This window comes from Cebus imitator, unplaced genomic scaffold, assembly GCF_001604975.1.
Source record: "Cebus imitator isolate Cc_AM_T3 unplaced genomic scaffold, Cebus_imitator-1.0 Scaffold38, whole genome shotgun sequence".
Taxonomy (NCBI): Eukaryota; Metazoa; Chordata; class Mammalia; order Primates; family Cebidae; genus Cebus; species Cebus imitator.
Window position 1 is genome coordinate 4833864 of NW_016107353.1, and position 14399 is coordinate 4848262.

Here is a 14399-nt window from a genome sequence, read left to right on the forward strand (position 1 = left end):
AAAAAAAAAAAAGACTTCTAGATCAACCAAGAATGTTACTTATTTCTATGTTTTACAGAGGTTTAGGGTGGGTCATGATATACAACTAATTTTTATTAATATTTCAACAGGCACTTGAAAGATTTTTTTTATTAGTAGTATATAGAGTTTTCTATATACACATCAGATTTTCTTTCTTTTTTTGAGACAGGGTCTCCCTCTGTCACACAGGCTAGAATGCAGTGGTGCAGTCTTGGCTCACTGTGGGCTGGACTGCCCTGGCTCAAGCAATCCTCCTGACTCAGCCTTCTGAGTAGCTGGGTCTAAAGGCATGTGCCATGATGCCTGGCTAAAGTTTTAATTTTTGTAGAGATGAGGTCTTGCTATGCTGCTCAGGCTGGTCAAGAACACCTGGGCTCAATAGATTCTCTTTCTCTGGCCTTCCAAACTGCTGGAATTACAAGCATGAGCCACTGTGCCCAGCCAGGTCTACTTTCTTGATAAGTTGTTTTGAATCTTTTATTATGCTTGTCTTCACAGATCTTAAACATGAAGATAAGAGTTAAAGTAAATTAACAATTTTATAATAAAATAATTTTATTTTATAATAAAATAATTTAGTGACAATTAGTAACATATTTTGATCATTTTTCTTATGTCTCATGTATTTCTGTCTTATTAAAATTGCTGCTACATACATATTTTGGTACACAAAGATTCATAGCTCTTCACTGAAAATCAAAATCTTTATTTAACATGTAAAGTATCCATTTTTGTGTAATTTAATAGTCTTGGTTCTGATGTCCAACTTATGGGATATTAAAATTATTATCTTTGCTTTTGTTTTGATTTGCATTTTTTGGTATAATTTTATCCTGCCTTTTTTTTAATCTGTCTAAAACACTTTTGGGTTTGTCTCCTGTATGTAACATAGAGCTGAATTTTGCTTCAAATAAAAGCTGTTTTTCCTGCATTAGGCATTTTAAGCCTAATTACATATATTGATGTGAATGGTACTTATAGACATGGTTTTGTCATATTTTGTAATATATATGTTTAAATATATAGTGGTGTTTAAGAAGGTTCAAATTTGGTTCTAGTGGTTACCTATATACATTTAAATTTATATAATACTATCACTCCTCTTTACCTTTAGATAGTTTAAGTTGGTTCCTTGCTATAAACAACAATAAACTTATCTTGTATTCTTTCCACTCCCTTCATCCTTTCTCTCTTCCCTACCAGAAAATTTGCATCATTTGTATTATCGTAGTGTTTATTTTGTATTTAACATTAATGTGAAATACTCACATGTGTCTATGGTTACTTTCACTCCCAATCTTGCAAATGATCAGGAATAAGGGAGTTTGCTTTATTTTACCCTGTCTTCCCTACCTCTATTTTTTGTTAGTTATACTACTTCAATGCTGCCTGAGCATATAACGTTTATATTTACTTCAGTCACACTTAAACTCACATTTGTTTTGGTCTTAGATCTGCATGTACAATATTTGCTACCATTTTCGTTTGTTTTGGCTAAAGTTGTCATTGTCATCTCTTGGTTGGCTATAATTTGTCCTATGGTGGTTTCCAAAAAAAAGTTCCAAGTAAAAATTATTCTTTGAGTTCTTGCAGGTTCAGGTAATCTATCTGAGGCATTGATACCTAGAAGATAATGGAGCTTTCTATGGTCTTTGGCTCATCCTTTCTTTTCTTGGATGCATTATAGTAACTGCTGCACTGTCTTTTGCTAGTGGATGCTAGCAAAGCATCTGAATTTCTTCTCTGATCTGATCTGAATTTCTTCTCACATGGCTTGATCTTTGTTTGCCTATCCAAAGATATTATTCTTTATCTTTGAAACCTAATACTTTTAGTTGTTTTGATAGAAATCATTTGGTTTAATTTTTTTGCTGCTAAGTGATGTGCAATTTTAATATGTAGATTGAAGTATTATTTTATTTTAGTAACATTTACTTGAAATAATATTTTTTTGAGGTAAGGCCTCACTCCCATTGCCCAGGCTGGAGTGTAGTGACCCGATCATGGTTCACTGCAGCCTCAACTTCCTGGGCTCAAGCAATCCTCCCATCTCAGCCTCTCAAGTAGCTGAGACTACAGGTGTGTTCCATCACACTCTGCTAATTTTTGTATTTTTAGTAGAGATGGGGTTTTGCCATGTTTGCCAGGCTGGTCTTGAACTCCTGGCCTCAAGGAATCTACCTGCCTCAGCCTTCCAAAGTGCTGGTATTACAGGTGTGAGCCACCATACCTGGCCCAAAATAAATTTTTAAAAAGCTATTTTGTTCTGCTTGGATTCCTCCTTTAGGTTATCCAATGAAGCATATGTTGATCCTCTTTTGTGTGACATCTGTATCTATTAGTTTTCTCTTATCTTTTCCCTTTGTTTCATTTTTGTTGATCTTCGCATTTTTATCCTCTGTTTTCCTTATTGTATATGGCTCCCATGAGGGAGAGTGAAAAGATTCAGAACTAAGATGCTGTTGGAACACTAAGGTGTTCCCACTGAAACAATCGGAAACAATATTTTGTACTTAGTCTCTTGGCTAGGTTGGAAAAACTACATTTTAAAGAAAATTTAAAGTAAAGAAATACGTAATTGTAGTTGTAGTTCAGATATGTTTTTCTTGAAGTTATTGTTCAATAAATTCCACGGGCTCTTATATTGCTGAAGGTGACATTTACTTTAGAGTTCTAGTTGGTACTCTCAACCAAAGACAACCACTGAACACACTCAGGTGAGCCTTTAATTGTTGTGCTTGAGGTCTGGATGAACTGCATTCCTGATCCCTAGTAGATTCTCAGTAACAGATTAAGCAATGAGGGTACAAAGGAACAAGCGCAGACATCTCATTGCAGTGATGAAATTTTACTGAATAGAGTGCTCAATGGAAAATGATATTCAAGAAAATATGATTTGTTTATTTTAACAAGGAGTAACAATTCTATTTACTCAGATTGCTTTAATTTAATTTAGGGTAGGAGGAATTCCATTAAAGTCTTTGATCTATCTTATTCAGATATTTCTTAATTGGCTCAACCACTAGTCATTGTGCACTCCAAGATAGAGGAGTTGACTGGAGCCATCCTCTCCCACAATGTGAAAGTAAGTAAAACTTTTCTGACTTGACTATCAGTTTAAACTTTGTTAGGTAATAAAGTCCCTCTGCATCTTTACAGGTATGTGTACCTTTCATTAGAATTTGCCCAAATTTTGATTTATCACCATGCTTTCCCTGAGTATTTCTTTCTCTTCACTCACTTACCTCAGTTGTCAAGTGTGAGCCCCCTCCAGACATCAAAAATGGAAGGCACAGCTCTCAAGCAGAATTGTACACATATGGCTCTTCTGTCACCTACAGCTGTGACTCCCGCTTCTCACTCGTGGGCCAAGCCTCCATTTCCTGCACTGTGGAGAATAAAACAATAGGTGTTTGGAGTCCAAGCCCTCCTACCTGTGAAAGTAAGTCACAATGATGAATTTTGCATCAAAGTATTGCTCTCTTTTGCTTAAAAGAGAAAGGTGAATTTATTGGGGGGTAAATGGAACAATACAAAGAGAAACTAATTATTGCTCTGATGCAATCATTTATTTGGCCACCTGATACTTATTGCATGTTGTATTAGAATATAAAAGCCATAAAAATGGGAAAAGTGAACTGGGAGCTAATGGTGAATGGGAACAAATAGCAGCAACATCTCACCGATTTGGTAAAGTAAAAGTTTATTCTCATTCATACTGAGTTTGTTCCATGTCTAGGAGACTCTCCAGGGCAGCTGTAGTCTGTGTTAGCTTAGCAACCAGCTCAGCAGACCAGGTTGCTTTGATCTTATTGCACCTCCCTTTCAAAGTGTGCTTTCCCAATCTCTTCAGTAGAGGAAGAAAGAAAGGCCAATTGTGTCCTGGCTAAGAGCTTTGGCCTAGAAGTGACCACATATCACTTTCCATTACAGCTTGTTGTCTAGACCTAGAGAGTAGTTGCAGAGGACTGGCGAATGTAGTCTTGGTCTGTTCAAGAAGAAGAACTGAAAATATAATTTGCATCTGTAAGATGAAACACATACCCCTGTAGGGCAAGCAAAACCTACTAAGCACCAGAAGAACAACAGAACAAAACAAGTGATAATTGAGTCAAAAGATATGTTAGTGTGCTTGTCTGAGGCATCTTACTTTACTGTTAAGTTTACATAGTATTGTTTACTAACCCACCACGGGACACAATCAGACTGGGTCACAAAAGAGCAAGATACTGCCAACAGTGCAAAATGCCTGGAGTTAGGTCTGCAAGAAATGGAAGTGGCAATAGCTGAGCCTGGAAAAATTAGCAGGAATCGGATTATGAAAGGCCTTGTGTTTCAGTCTCAGGAGCTCAGAACAATCATGAAGGGGAGACTTTGAAAGGCTTTAACCAGGGGAATAAATGTGCTGCATTTTAGAAAGATAACTCTGGCTGTGGGATAAACAATAACCTGAAGTGGGACAACACTTAACTGATAAGGACCTGCTATGGCTTGAATGTGTCCCTTCAAACTTATGTTAGAACCAAAGACCCAATGTGATCTTTTTAATAGGCAGAAGCTTTGGGGAAGTGATTAAGTCACAAGGGATCCACCCTCATGAATGAGATTAGTGCCCTTATAAAAGAGGTTGATGGGAGAGCCCTAGTCTCTTTTGCCTTTCTGCCTTGTGAGGACAGAGCCTTCATTCCTTCCCCCATGTGAGGATGCAGCAAGAAAGCACCATCTTGAAAGGAGACAGCAAGCAGACATTCAGTCTGATGGTGCCTAGATCTTGAACTTCCCAGCCTCAAGAACTGTGAGAAATACATTTCCATTATTTGTAAACACGTAGCCTAAAGAATTTTGTTATAGCAGTAGGAACAGACTAAGACAGCACCTGTGCAAACCTCCAGGCAAAAACTGAAGGTGGCTTCAGTGGTAGCATGGCAGTGGGGCTGGAGAGAAGTTAAGGGATTGTAGAGGAATTAAAGTGGCAGAATTGACAGGACTGGCTGACTGCCAGATGTGGGGTCAGGGGTGTGGGATGGGGGCAGTTTGTTCTCTGCTTGTTGGGGGATGGGTCTCTGATTCCCTGGCTACCACTGCACTATGTAATTGCCACAGACCACTGACCCATAACCAAAATCGTTTAGGAAATTAGGCCATTATACTGAAAGTTTTGGGGGTTTTGGAAATATGTTTCTGCTGGGTTATGTATGACTGATTTTTATTGGTAGGGAAGTTGGAGGAGTTAGGCACAATCATCTCAAAGAAGTGAGGGAATGTAATTAACTTTTCTTCCTGTGCCCACAAGGGGGCGTGGTTTCAAAGGCAGGAACTTCCTAGCGACATGCTGGACTTGCTTTCTTTCATGTCGCCATTCAGGGAGCTTAGAGGTCTTTGTTTAACTTTACCACGTGCAGGGAGATAGACTGCCCAGAAATCAAAGGTCCATCACTCCAGCAGAAGTTTAAAGGAACTCCTTTCATAGGACAGAAAGCTTGAATAGGGCGGGAATAACTCCCAGGTTTAAAGCCCTCTTTCCTCTCATCAGTGCGGACTCCATCTCTGGATCCCCTCCCATGACAACAGCGTGGGAGCTCTCTCTATTTCTTTTTCTCTCTCTGCCTAAATACATCACTTTCTGCAAAACTCTTTGAGGCCTGATATTTACTTGAACGAGCTCACCACACCCAGCGGGGTCCCCTTCTTCATTCTTGGGTAAGTGAGGGACCAAGGGCCTGGAAGAACACATCCTATCGGGTAGCAACCTGAGCCCATTGTCTGCAGTTTGGTGACAGAAGGACCAATGTAATGGAAATTCATTGTAAAAGCTGAAATCACATATATTTTATACACACACACACATATATGTATATATACATATGTAATATCAAATATCATAAAGATAGAATAATATATAATACTATTAGTATTATATAACACTATATATTTATATATATTTATATAATATATAAAATATATAATATTATATGTATTTTTAACATAATATAAATGATTTCAGCTTTTAAAAGCCTCAGTAAAATGAGTTTTCATCACATTGGTCTTTCTGTGACGTAATTGTAGATAACCCCTTCAACTTCCTCACCAATAAAAACTAGTACTAAAAAGAGTACGTATATATAATATATAATATACATATGTGTACACACACAAATATATGTGTGTGTGTGTGTGTGTGTGTGTGTGTGTGTGTGTTCGCTTTAAAATGTTTCCCTTCTATCTACTTGGCGTACACATTCATCAGGTATTTGTGTTGCACTTGTAACTGGATTAGCATTAGCAATAATGTCCTTATTACCATTTGTCTTTTAAAATCCACTTGTTTTTCTCATGGTTTTTTAGAAGTCTTCTGTCACAAGCCAGATGTTCCACATGGGAATATTGTCTCTGGATTTAGAACCATCTATAAGTACAAAGACACTATTGTGTTTAACTGCGAAAAAGGTTTTGTTCTCAGTGGCAGCAGTGTAATTCATTGTGAAGTTGGTAATGAATGGAGTCCTTCTCCTCCTGTTTGTGAGCCCAGTAAGTACGGACTATGAAGGAGTTTCAGTGTTCAGCATCTAAAGGTACCCAGAACTGTTAATATGGGTATACTTGTATGCATAGGTCCATTTATGAATTACAGTAAAAATTTACATCTAGATCAATAATTTCATTTATTATTTTCTTGTTGGAAAGAAGAATGATTTTAATACACTCTGCAAGGTCATATATCATCACATAAGACTACCACATGCCACATGACTGTGCACACTCCAACCTTAAAGGGAGGTGTTAACACTGTAGACATTGTGGATTTGTGTGCTTATTTCAAAAATTTTCTGGAATTTGATAGAAAATTGTCTTATTCTGACAGAATCATTATATTATTATAATTATTTTGAAAGACAAATAATAATGTGTCCTGAGGACAAATGCCATTTTCTAACTTGCACGAAAGTATTGTGTGGACTGGTTATGATTCCAACACTCTGAAGTTATAAACTCATGGATTGTTAAAAATAGTGACAATAGTAATAATAACTTGGCACTAGACTAGGTGCGTAGCAAGGATTAACTCAATGAATCCTCCCCAAAATTGTGGGCACTATGATTATCCTTATGTTACAGATGAGAAACTGTTCAGAGAGGTTAAAAACCTTGCCCAAGATCATACAACCGGTAAGGGAAGGAAGCCACTAATGCCTTGTGCCTTAAGTTTTGCCCTCATGAAATGTCAAGAACTTCTGGGGATTTCTGGAACAGTGGTGGAGGAGCTGGGGATACCTCCTGAAGAAGTATCCATCAAGCTGATCAAAATTAGCCAAAAAAAAAAAAAAAAAAAAAAAAAAAAAAAAAAAAAAAAAAAAAAAAAAAAAAAAAAAAAAAAAAAAAAAAAAAAAAAAAAACATTCAAGATCTCTGGAGATTGACCAAAGAGATTACAACAAACTGAGAAGCATTTATTCAGCAAAAATATGGAGACTTGATATGAACAATGGGAGGACATTGCATTGGAACTTAGGGGCTGCAAGAGCTCTACCTTGTGGGAGGATGTTTTCTTTGGGCTCATGAATGGTAATTCCCATCTTCCCCAGCTCCCTGGGGTGAAAAAGTTATTTGGGGTGGATTTGGCAGCCAGTGAAAATTACATGATAGCATTTTTCAAAGATCCATGCTGCGGAAGGTTTATATTGAATAGGTGGCAGCAAACAGATGTCAGTGTCTGTTCCTTCACCCCCCCAATTCCCATTATATGGGGAGGATCTAGGTGAGGCAGCTGGCAAAGAATTCAGTCCCCGCTTTTTGCATGGCTCTGTGTTGCAGGAGAATTATTCCTGTTGGCTCAGTAGCCAAGTGGCATCTCCCATCTTCCCCAGCATCCTAGAATGGAAGAACTATTAAGGGTAGGTTTGAAAGCTGTGACTATTGGCAGATATTATTCTCCCTGGCTCTGGGCTGTGGAATATGTATAGTTGGTGGTGGGTACAGCTGGGTGGCAGTACCAGTTCTACTGCCCCCTTTTCTCTCCTCACAGCTGCTACACCATAGGAAGAACTCTGGTGGGGTGTCTGGAAAAGAATGAGTTTCCCCCAGCTAATTTCCCCCAGTTCCTGATCTATAGAACAGAGATTCTTCCAGGACAGATTTAGATCAAGCTTCAAAAACTATAAACACTCTGCCCCTTTCAAGGAACTTTAATTGAATTAGGCTTAATAATGCAATTATATACATACCGTTTTATGCAATTGCTGTTTAAATCAGCTAAGAGAAGGAAGAAGTAGTAATATACATTATATTGTGTTTCAAATTACTGACATAATGATCATTGTTTTTCTGCGTGGATTCAAATTACTGTCTAGTGTCACTTGCTTTCAGTCTGAATAATTTCCTTTAGTATTTCTTGTAAGGATAGTCCTCTAGTAACAATCAGATACCACTTCACGTCCAGCAGAATGGCTATAATAAAAAAGGTAGACAATAACAAATGTTGATGAGGATGTAGAAAAGTTAGAACTCTCATATACTGCTAATAAAAATGTACATTGGTGCAACCATTTTGGAAAAGAATTTTTGCAGTTCCTCTGAAGTTTAAGCATGGAGTTACCACGTGACTCAGTAATTGCTCTCCTGGGTATCTACCCAAGAGAAATGAAAACACATGTCTTCACACAAAACTTTTACATGAAGATTTATAGTATTATTATTCATAACAGCCAAACAACCCAAATGCCCATCAGCTGAATAATGAATAAACAAAAAGTGGTTTATCCATAAAATAGAATATCTCATTTGGCAATAAAAATGAAAAATAAAAAGTACTGATGTATGATACAACGTGGATGAACCTTGAAAATATTGTGCTAACTAAAACAAGCCAGCCACAAAAAGTGCATGTATTGTGTGATTTTTATTTATTTAACATGCTCAGAATAGGGAAATCCATAAAGAAAAAAAATAGATTCGTGGTTGTCAGGACCTAGGGGGAGGTGGAAATAGAGAGTGACTGATAATGAATATGAGTTTTCTTCTTGGGTTGATAAAAATATTCTAAATTAGTTAGTGGTGATGGTTGCACAACTCTGTGATTATGCTAAAAACCATTGAATTGCACATTCTAAATAGGTGAATTTATTTGTTGTGACATGTATCTCACTAAAGCTGTTAAAATGAATTTTTATATTCCATTTCGATTGTCTGAAGATAAAATGTAATAAACATCCAGCACGGTAGATGTTTGCATTTATTTCCATATCATATGAATCAGTAGCATTGGGAAAGAAAGAAGAAGACAAGACCCAAGGCCAAAGCTTAAAAAATGCTTGGAGCTTGGTTTTTTCTTGCCAAGCCATTAAATGATAACATTCCTAGTATCATCTGGATGAGGGGAATGACTCCTGTTTATTGTCCCCAGTCAATCAGGAAACATAGATTTGTTTGTGACAGTTTTCCTGCCTTGCTTCAATTCAGAACCTAAAATCTCTGAAGCGTAATGAAGAGGAAGGAGAATTAACTTTATTATACTTGGCATAGCACATGAAAACCACTTAGGAGTGCCCTTAGTAAAGAACCTATCTGGAGGTGTGCACATTTGGGCAAATGTCCATGAGTGTTTTCTTTTTCTTTCTTTTTTTTTTTTTTTGAGACGGAGTTTCGCTCTTGTTACCCAGGCTGGAGTGCAATGGCGCAATCTCGGCTCACCGCAACCTCCGCCTCCCGGGTTCAGGCAATTCTCCTGCCCCAGCCTCCTGAGTCGCTGGGATTACAGGCACGTGCCACCATGCCCAGCTAATTTTTTGTATTTTTAGTAGAGACGGGGTTTCACCATGTTGACCAGGATGGTCTCGATCTCTTGACCTCGTGATCCACCCGCCTCGGCCTCCCAAAGTGCTGGGATTACAGGCTTGAGCCACCGCGCCCGGCCCATGAGTGTTTTCTAATGCAGTTGATACATCGGCCCTTGCAGGCTGGTTCCAGGCTGAATGAACACATGCCCCGCTTTGACAGGACAGGCTTATTGATTGTTGCAGCAGCCCTAGTAATAGTGTCCTTTTGTTGTTATTGTTCTTCTTCTTTCATGAGTAGATGGTTGTACTAACTTACCAGACATTCCACATGCTATGTGGGAAGGATATCCTAGGCCAAGTAAAGAGGATGTGCACGTTGTTGGGACTGTGTTAAGATACCGCTGTCATCCTGGCTACAAACCTGCTACAGATGCGCCTACGACTGTGACTTGTCAGAAAAATTTGAGATGGACCCCATTTCAAGGATGTGAGGGTGAGTTTTTGTTTTGAAATATTTTTGTTTGGCAAATGCTAGAATACTCTACCCTAAATGAATATACTTTTATCCCTCATAATAAATTTAGAATTAAATTAATTCAACAGATTAGTAAGCTGTTATTGCCAGAAGGTGACCATAAACATGTTACAGTTTGAGGCACTGAGAAATTGTAACCTTTTTTAATCCCAGTTCAGAATCAAATGAGAAGTAGACACAGATGTCAAAATTATGCAGATTAAGTATTAGTTTCCTTACTGGTAAAACTAGAATAGAGAACACAGCTCAACTATTGTCAGAATCAGGCTTCCTTCATAGCCCTTACCTCCCCAGTATGGACTTTGGGGTTTTTAGCAAAAAAACAGTTTGTGAAGCAGTCATGAACTTAACCAGATGCAAGGTCACTTGTGTGTCTCATGCCTCCTGAGATGATGGCAGGGCTTCCTGATGTGCCTCTAGAAGACAAATCCTGACCCGTGACTCAGTTCTCACTTTAGAAGGATAGAAAAGACTTTCTCCAGTTTCTCTGGTAAGAGAGGCACCTCTTTTATTTGTGGAAATAAGTGAGGGACTGAAGGACAAGTGGATGCTATTTTATGAGCCTCAGTGGAACAGACAAGAGAGGGAGAAAATGCTTCGTTCTACCCATCTATCAGATCCTTGCCGCTTTAGAAGTGAAGACACTGAGGCTCAGAACACAAGGAATTTTATGCTGCCTATCGGAATTTGAACAAGGTGTGAAATGCGCAAATAATGAAAGGTGGTAGTTTAGATCAACCTGTCACAAAATTATTTATTTCATATTAAGACTTAACAAAGTTTCATTGCAGTTATTCAGATTCATTTTGGGGAAATAGAATAAAAGATTTTAATAAAAGGACTGAATTAAAAATACGCTTAATAAAACTTACTGCCATTACTTAAATAACAAAAAGTATTGCTTATAGATTTTTAAAAACCTATTTTTAAAGTTATATTTAGGCCGGGTGCGGTGGCTCATGCCTATAATCCCAGCACTTTGGGAGGCAAGAGGATTGCTTGAGCCCACGAGTTTGAGACCAGCCTGGGCAATATAGTGAGACTCTTGTCTCTGCAAATAATTTTTTAAAAATTAGCTGGGTGTGGCATATGCCTGTAATCCCAGCTACTCAGGAGGCTGAGGTAGAAGGGTAACTTGAAGCTAAGAGGCCAGGGCTGCAGTGAGCTGAGATCATGCCACTGCACTCCAGCATAGATGACAGAGTAGGACCCAGTCGGTTATATTTATTTGACCCACTGTGGCCTTATTGATTTAATTATTTAATAAAGGATATTTTTAACCATTTTAAAAGCAGAAGTGAAATAGTATTTATCCAAGTTATGAAATCTGATCAAATGTGAATTTAGACTCATGTCTTACATATTTAATAGTATCTTCTACACTGTAAGCCTTTTATAAATATTTTTGTTGTTACAATATAATCCATATGGTTGCTGAGTATTTTTATTATAATTTCTAAACAAATGAGCACTGGAATTACTTGAATATGTCCAAAAAGCCCATTTTAATACTGGTTGAATTACAGACATGGAGAATAGAGCATTTTATTCTGTTTTGATGTTTTCTTTTACATCAGACACTATCAAGTTTTTAAATGTATTTCTACTAATGAATAAAAAATTATATCCCTATAGCAGCTCTTACTCTATTAAAAAATGAAAGAATTTGGCCAGGTGTCATGGCTCACATCTGTGACCCCAGCAATTTGGGAGGCCAAGGTGGGGGGACCACTTGAGGCCAGGAGTTTGAGACCAGCCTGGATAACATAGTGAGACCCCTTGTCTACCAAAAAGTAAAAATAATTAGTGAGTGTGGTGGCACAAACCTGTAGTCCCAGCTACTCAGGAGCCTGAAGTGGGAGGATTGCTTGAGCCGGGAGTTTGAGACTGTAGTGAGTCATAATTGCACCACTGTACTCCAACCTGAGTGATAAAGCAAGATCCTGCCATTTCAATCGCTATTTTTCTTAAATTTTGCAGCAGAAAAGAAAACCCCTTGCAATAAGCAGTAATTTAAATTTATTTATATGCATTAACTATCAGGTGGATATAAACTTTTGAAAACTTTCTTCTTCCCTGTGACTTGAGAAGTGTAAGTTAATAGTTTAATAACGAAGCCATAAGTAGATGAATGTTGTTTGTCACTGCCCTTGAATAATTTTGAAAATTTTTCATATTGGTTAAAAATTATTTATTTATTTAATAGAGACAGGATCTCACTATGTTGCCCAGACTGGTCTCAAACTCCCGGACTCAAGCAATCCTCTCATCTCGAACGCCCAAAGTGCTGGGATTATAGGCATGAACTACCACACCTGGTTCTTCATACAGGTTTAATACAACTTTTCATTCTGGAGGCTCCTAATGAAATGCTTAGTTGGAGGGAAGCAACTGGATTAGAAGACTTTAGCAATCAGGGGCGAGAAAGCAGACTTGGAATGTCTCGAGTCTCCTTTTCTGCTTCCCCAATCTCTCTTTAGTGGTGAGATCTTCTAAAGATGGAAATGAGATTGTTAGCCATAGAAGCTTACTCATGGTGATTTTACTAACCATGCGCCTCACATTTTATTTTTCAGTGTTATGTTGCCCTGAACCAAAGCTAAGTAATGATCAAATTACTACACAACGAAAACGTCATTCTGCCAATGGCTGTGTCTATTTCTATGGAGATGAGATTTCATATTCATGTCATAAGAACAGTTGGTTTTCATGGAATTCGGCTATATGCCAAGAAGATGGCACATGGAGTCCCCGAACACCATCATGTGAAGACAGTAAGAGTTCATACAATTATATTATTCTGGGAGTTTCTTCATATCAATGTGATGGAGATATTAAGGGAAGGTTTAAAATTAGGTAAAAGAATTCATGTACCGTGCATGATTCTTGGAATGGATCAAGCCTTCTCCTGCTTCCCCATGAGTGTTCCCTGTCTTTTGGCCTTCTCACTTTTCTCTTTTCTGAATCAGTGAAAATAGACCATGTCTAATAGGTAATCTGGACTTTTCAAGCACTGCTTTTTGTTTCTTTGTATTATCTTCTTTCTACCCTTATTTCTGGTCCATATGTTTTAATCTGTGAACAAGAACTGTTGAAATCTATTTGAACCTACCTTTCTGAACTTGCTTCCTTCTTCTTCCTCAAACAGCAGCTTACTGTTGCCTCTGAGCCCTCCAGTCAGACCATCACTCAGTGTGCAAAGCGGGCCGGGCATGGTGGCTTATACCTGTAATCCCAGCACTTTGGGAGGCTGAGATGGGCAGATCACTTGAGGTCAGGAGTTCGAGTCCAGGCTGGCCAGTATTGTAAAACTCATTCCCTACTAAAAATCCAAAAAATTAGCCAGGCATGGTGGTGCGGGCCTGTACTCCCAACTACTCAGGAAACTGAGGCAGGAGAATTGCTTGAACCCAGGAGGCAGAGGTTGCCATGAGCTGAGATTGCACCATTTCACTCCAGCCTGGGCAACAGAGCGAGACTTTGTCTCAAAAAAAAAAGGGTCAAGTGTTAACTCATTTTCCCTCCTCCCTTTGTGTTTGATAGCCCTATCTAGTGATGATGAGGGCTCATTACCCCTATTAGGAGCCCAAAGTAACCAGGCATTAGTTACAGCTCATTAATCAACAGGAAAATTCCTATCTCCCCCTTGTAGAAATGTTCCCACTTTGCCAATCAGGTCTTTTAAACCTACAGATCCCAGAGCTTCAGAGATGTGAAGCACAAATTTCCCAAGTAGGTCACTTAGAGTGGTGGCCAATGGGGCCACTCATGCTGCCATCCCCTGGTTCCTGGACCCATGCATTTATTTTACTGAGGACCCAGAGCCATATAAAGGTTGATATGATTCAAAATAAATACAGCATTCTGGAACATAGTGTCCCATCATTGTCAAGCATTGCCTCCAAGCTAGCACTTCAACTGTGCCTTTGATAGGCCATTCAGTGTTTTCACAGGTCAACAGGCTCTGAGTGACGCAGTACGTGATTTGAGTAGTGGATTCCGTGAGCACGGTCTCAACAACACACCTTCTTTGCTGTGAGTGGGCTTTCTAGTTGGATGTAGCAGATCCTA

At 38.5% G+C, this 14399-nt stretch overlaps 1 protein-coding gene and 1 long non-coding RNA gene across 3 annotated transcripts in view; one reads left to right on the forward strand and one right to left on the reverse strand.

The window, feature by feature from the left end:
- Positions 1-14399, forward strand: part of C4BPA (complement component 4 binding protein alpha) — a 39030-nt gene that overhangs the window by 16401 nt on the left and 8230 nt on the right. For both annotated transcript variants that reach the window (XM_017525516.2, XM_017525515.2), the window contains exons 5-9: positions 3021-3106; positions 3272-3463; positions 6367-6549; positions 10092-10286; positions 12905-13102. In XM_017525516.2, the coding sequence (XP_017381005.1) occupies positions 3021-3106; positions 3272-3463; positions 6367-6549; positions 10092-10286; positions 12905-13102 (854 nt within the window). The remainder of the gene's footprint in view (positions 1-3020; positions 3107-3271; positions 3464-6366; positions 6550-10091; positions 10287-12904; positions 13103-14399) is intronic.
- Positions 369-14399, reverse strand: part of LOC119470700 — a 28609-nt gene continuing 14578 nt past the window's right edge. Inside the window, exons 2-3 of the long non-coding RNA XR_005199653.1 lie at positions 3267-3409; positions 369-521 (exon numbers count right to left, since the gene is read on the reverse strand). This is a non-coding gene — a long non-coding RNA (uncharacterized LOC119470700). The remainder of the gene's footprint in view (positions 522-3266; positions 3410-14399) is intronic.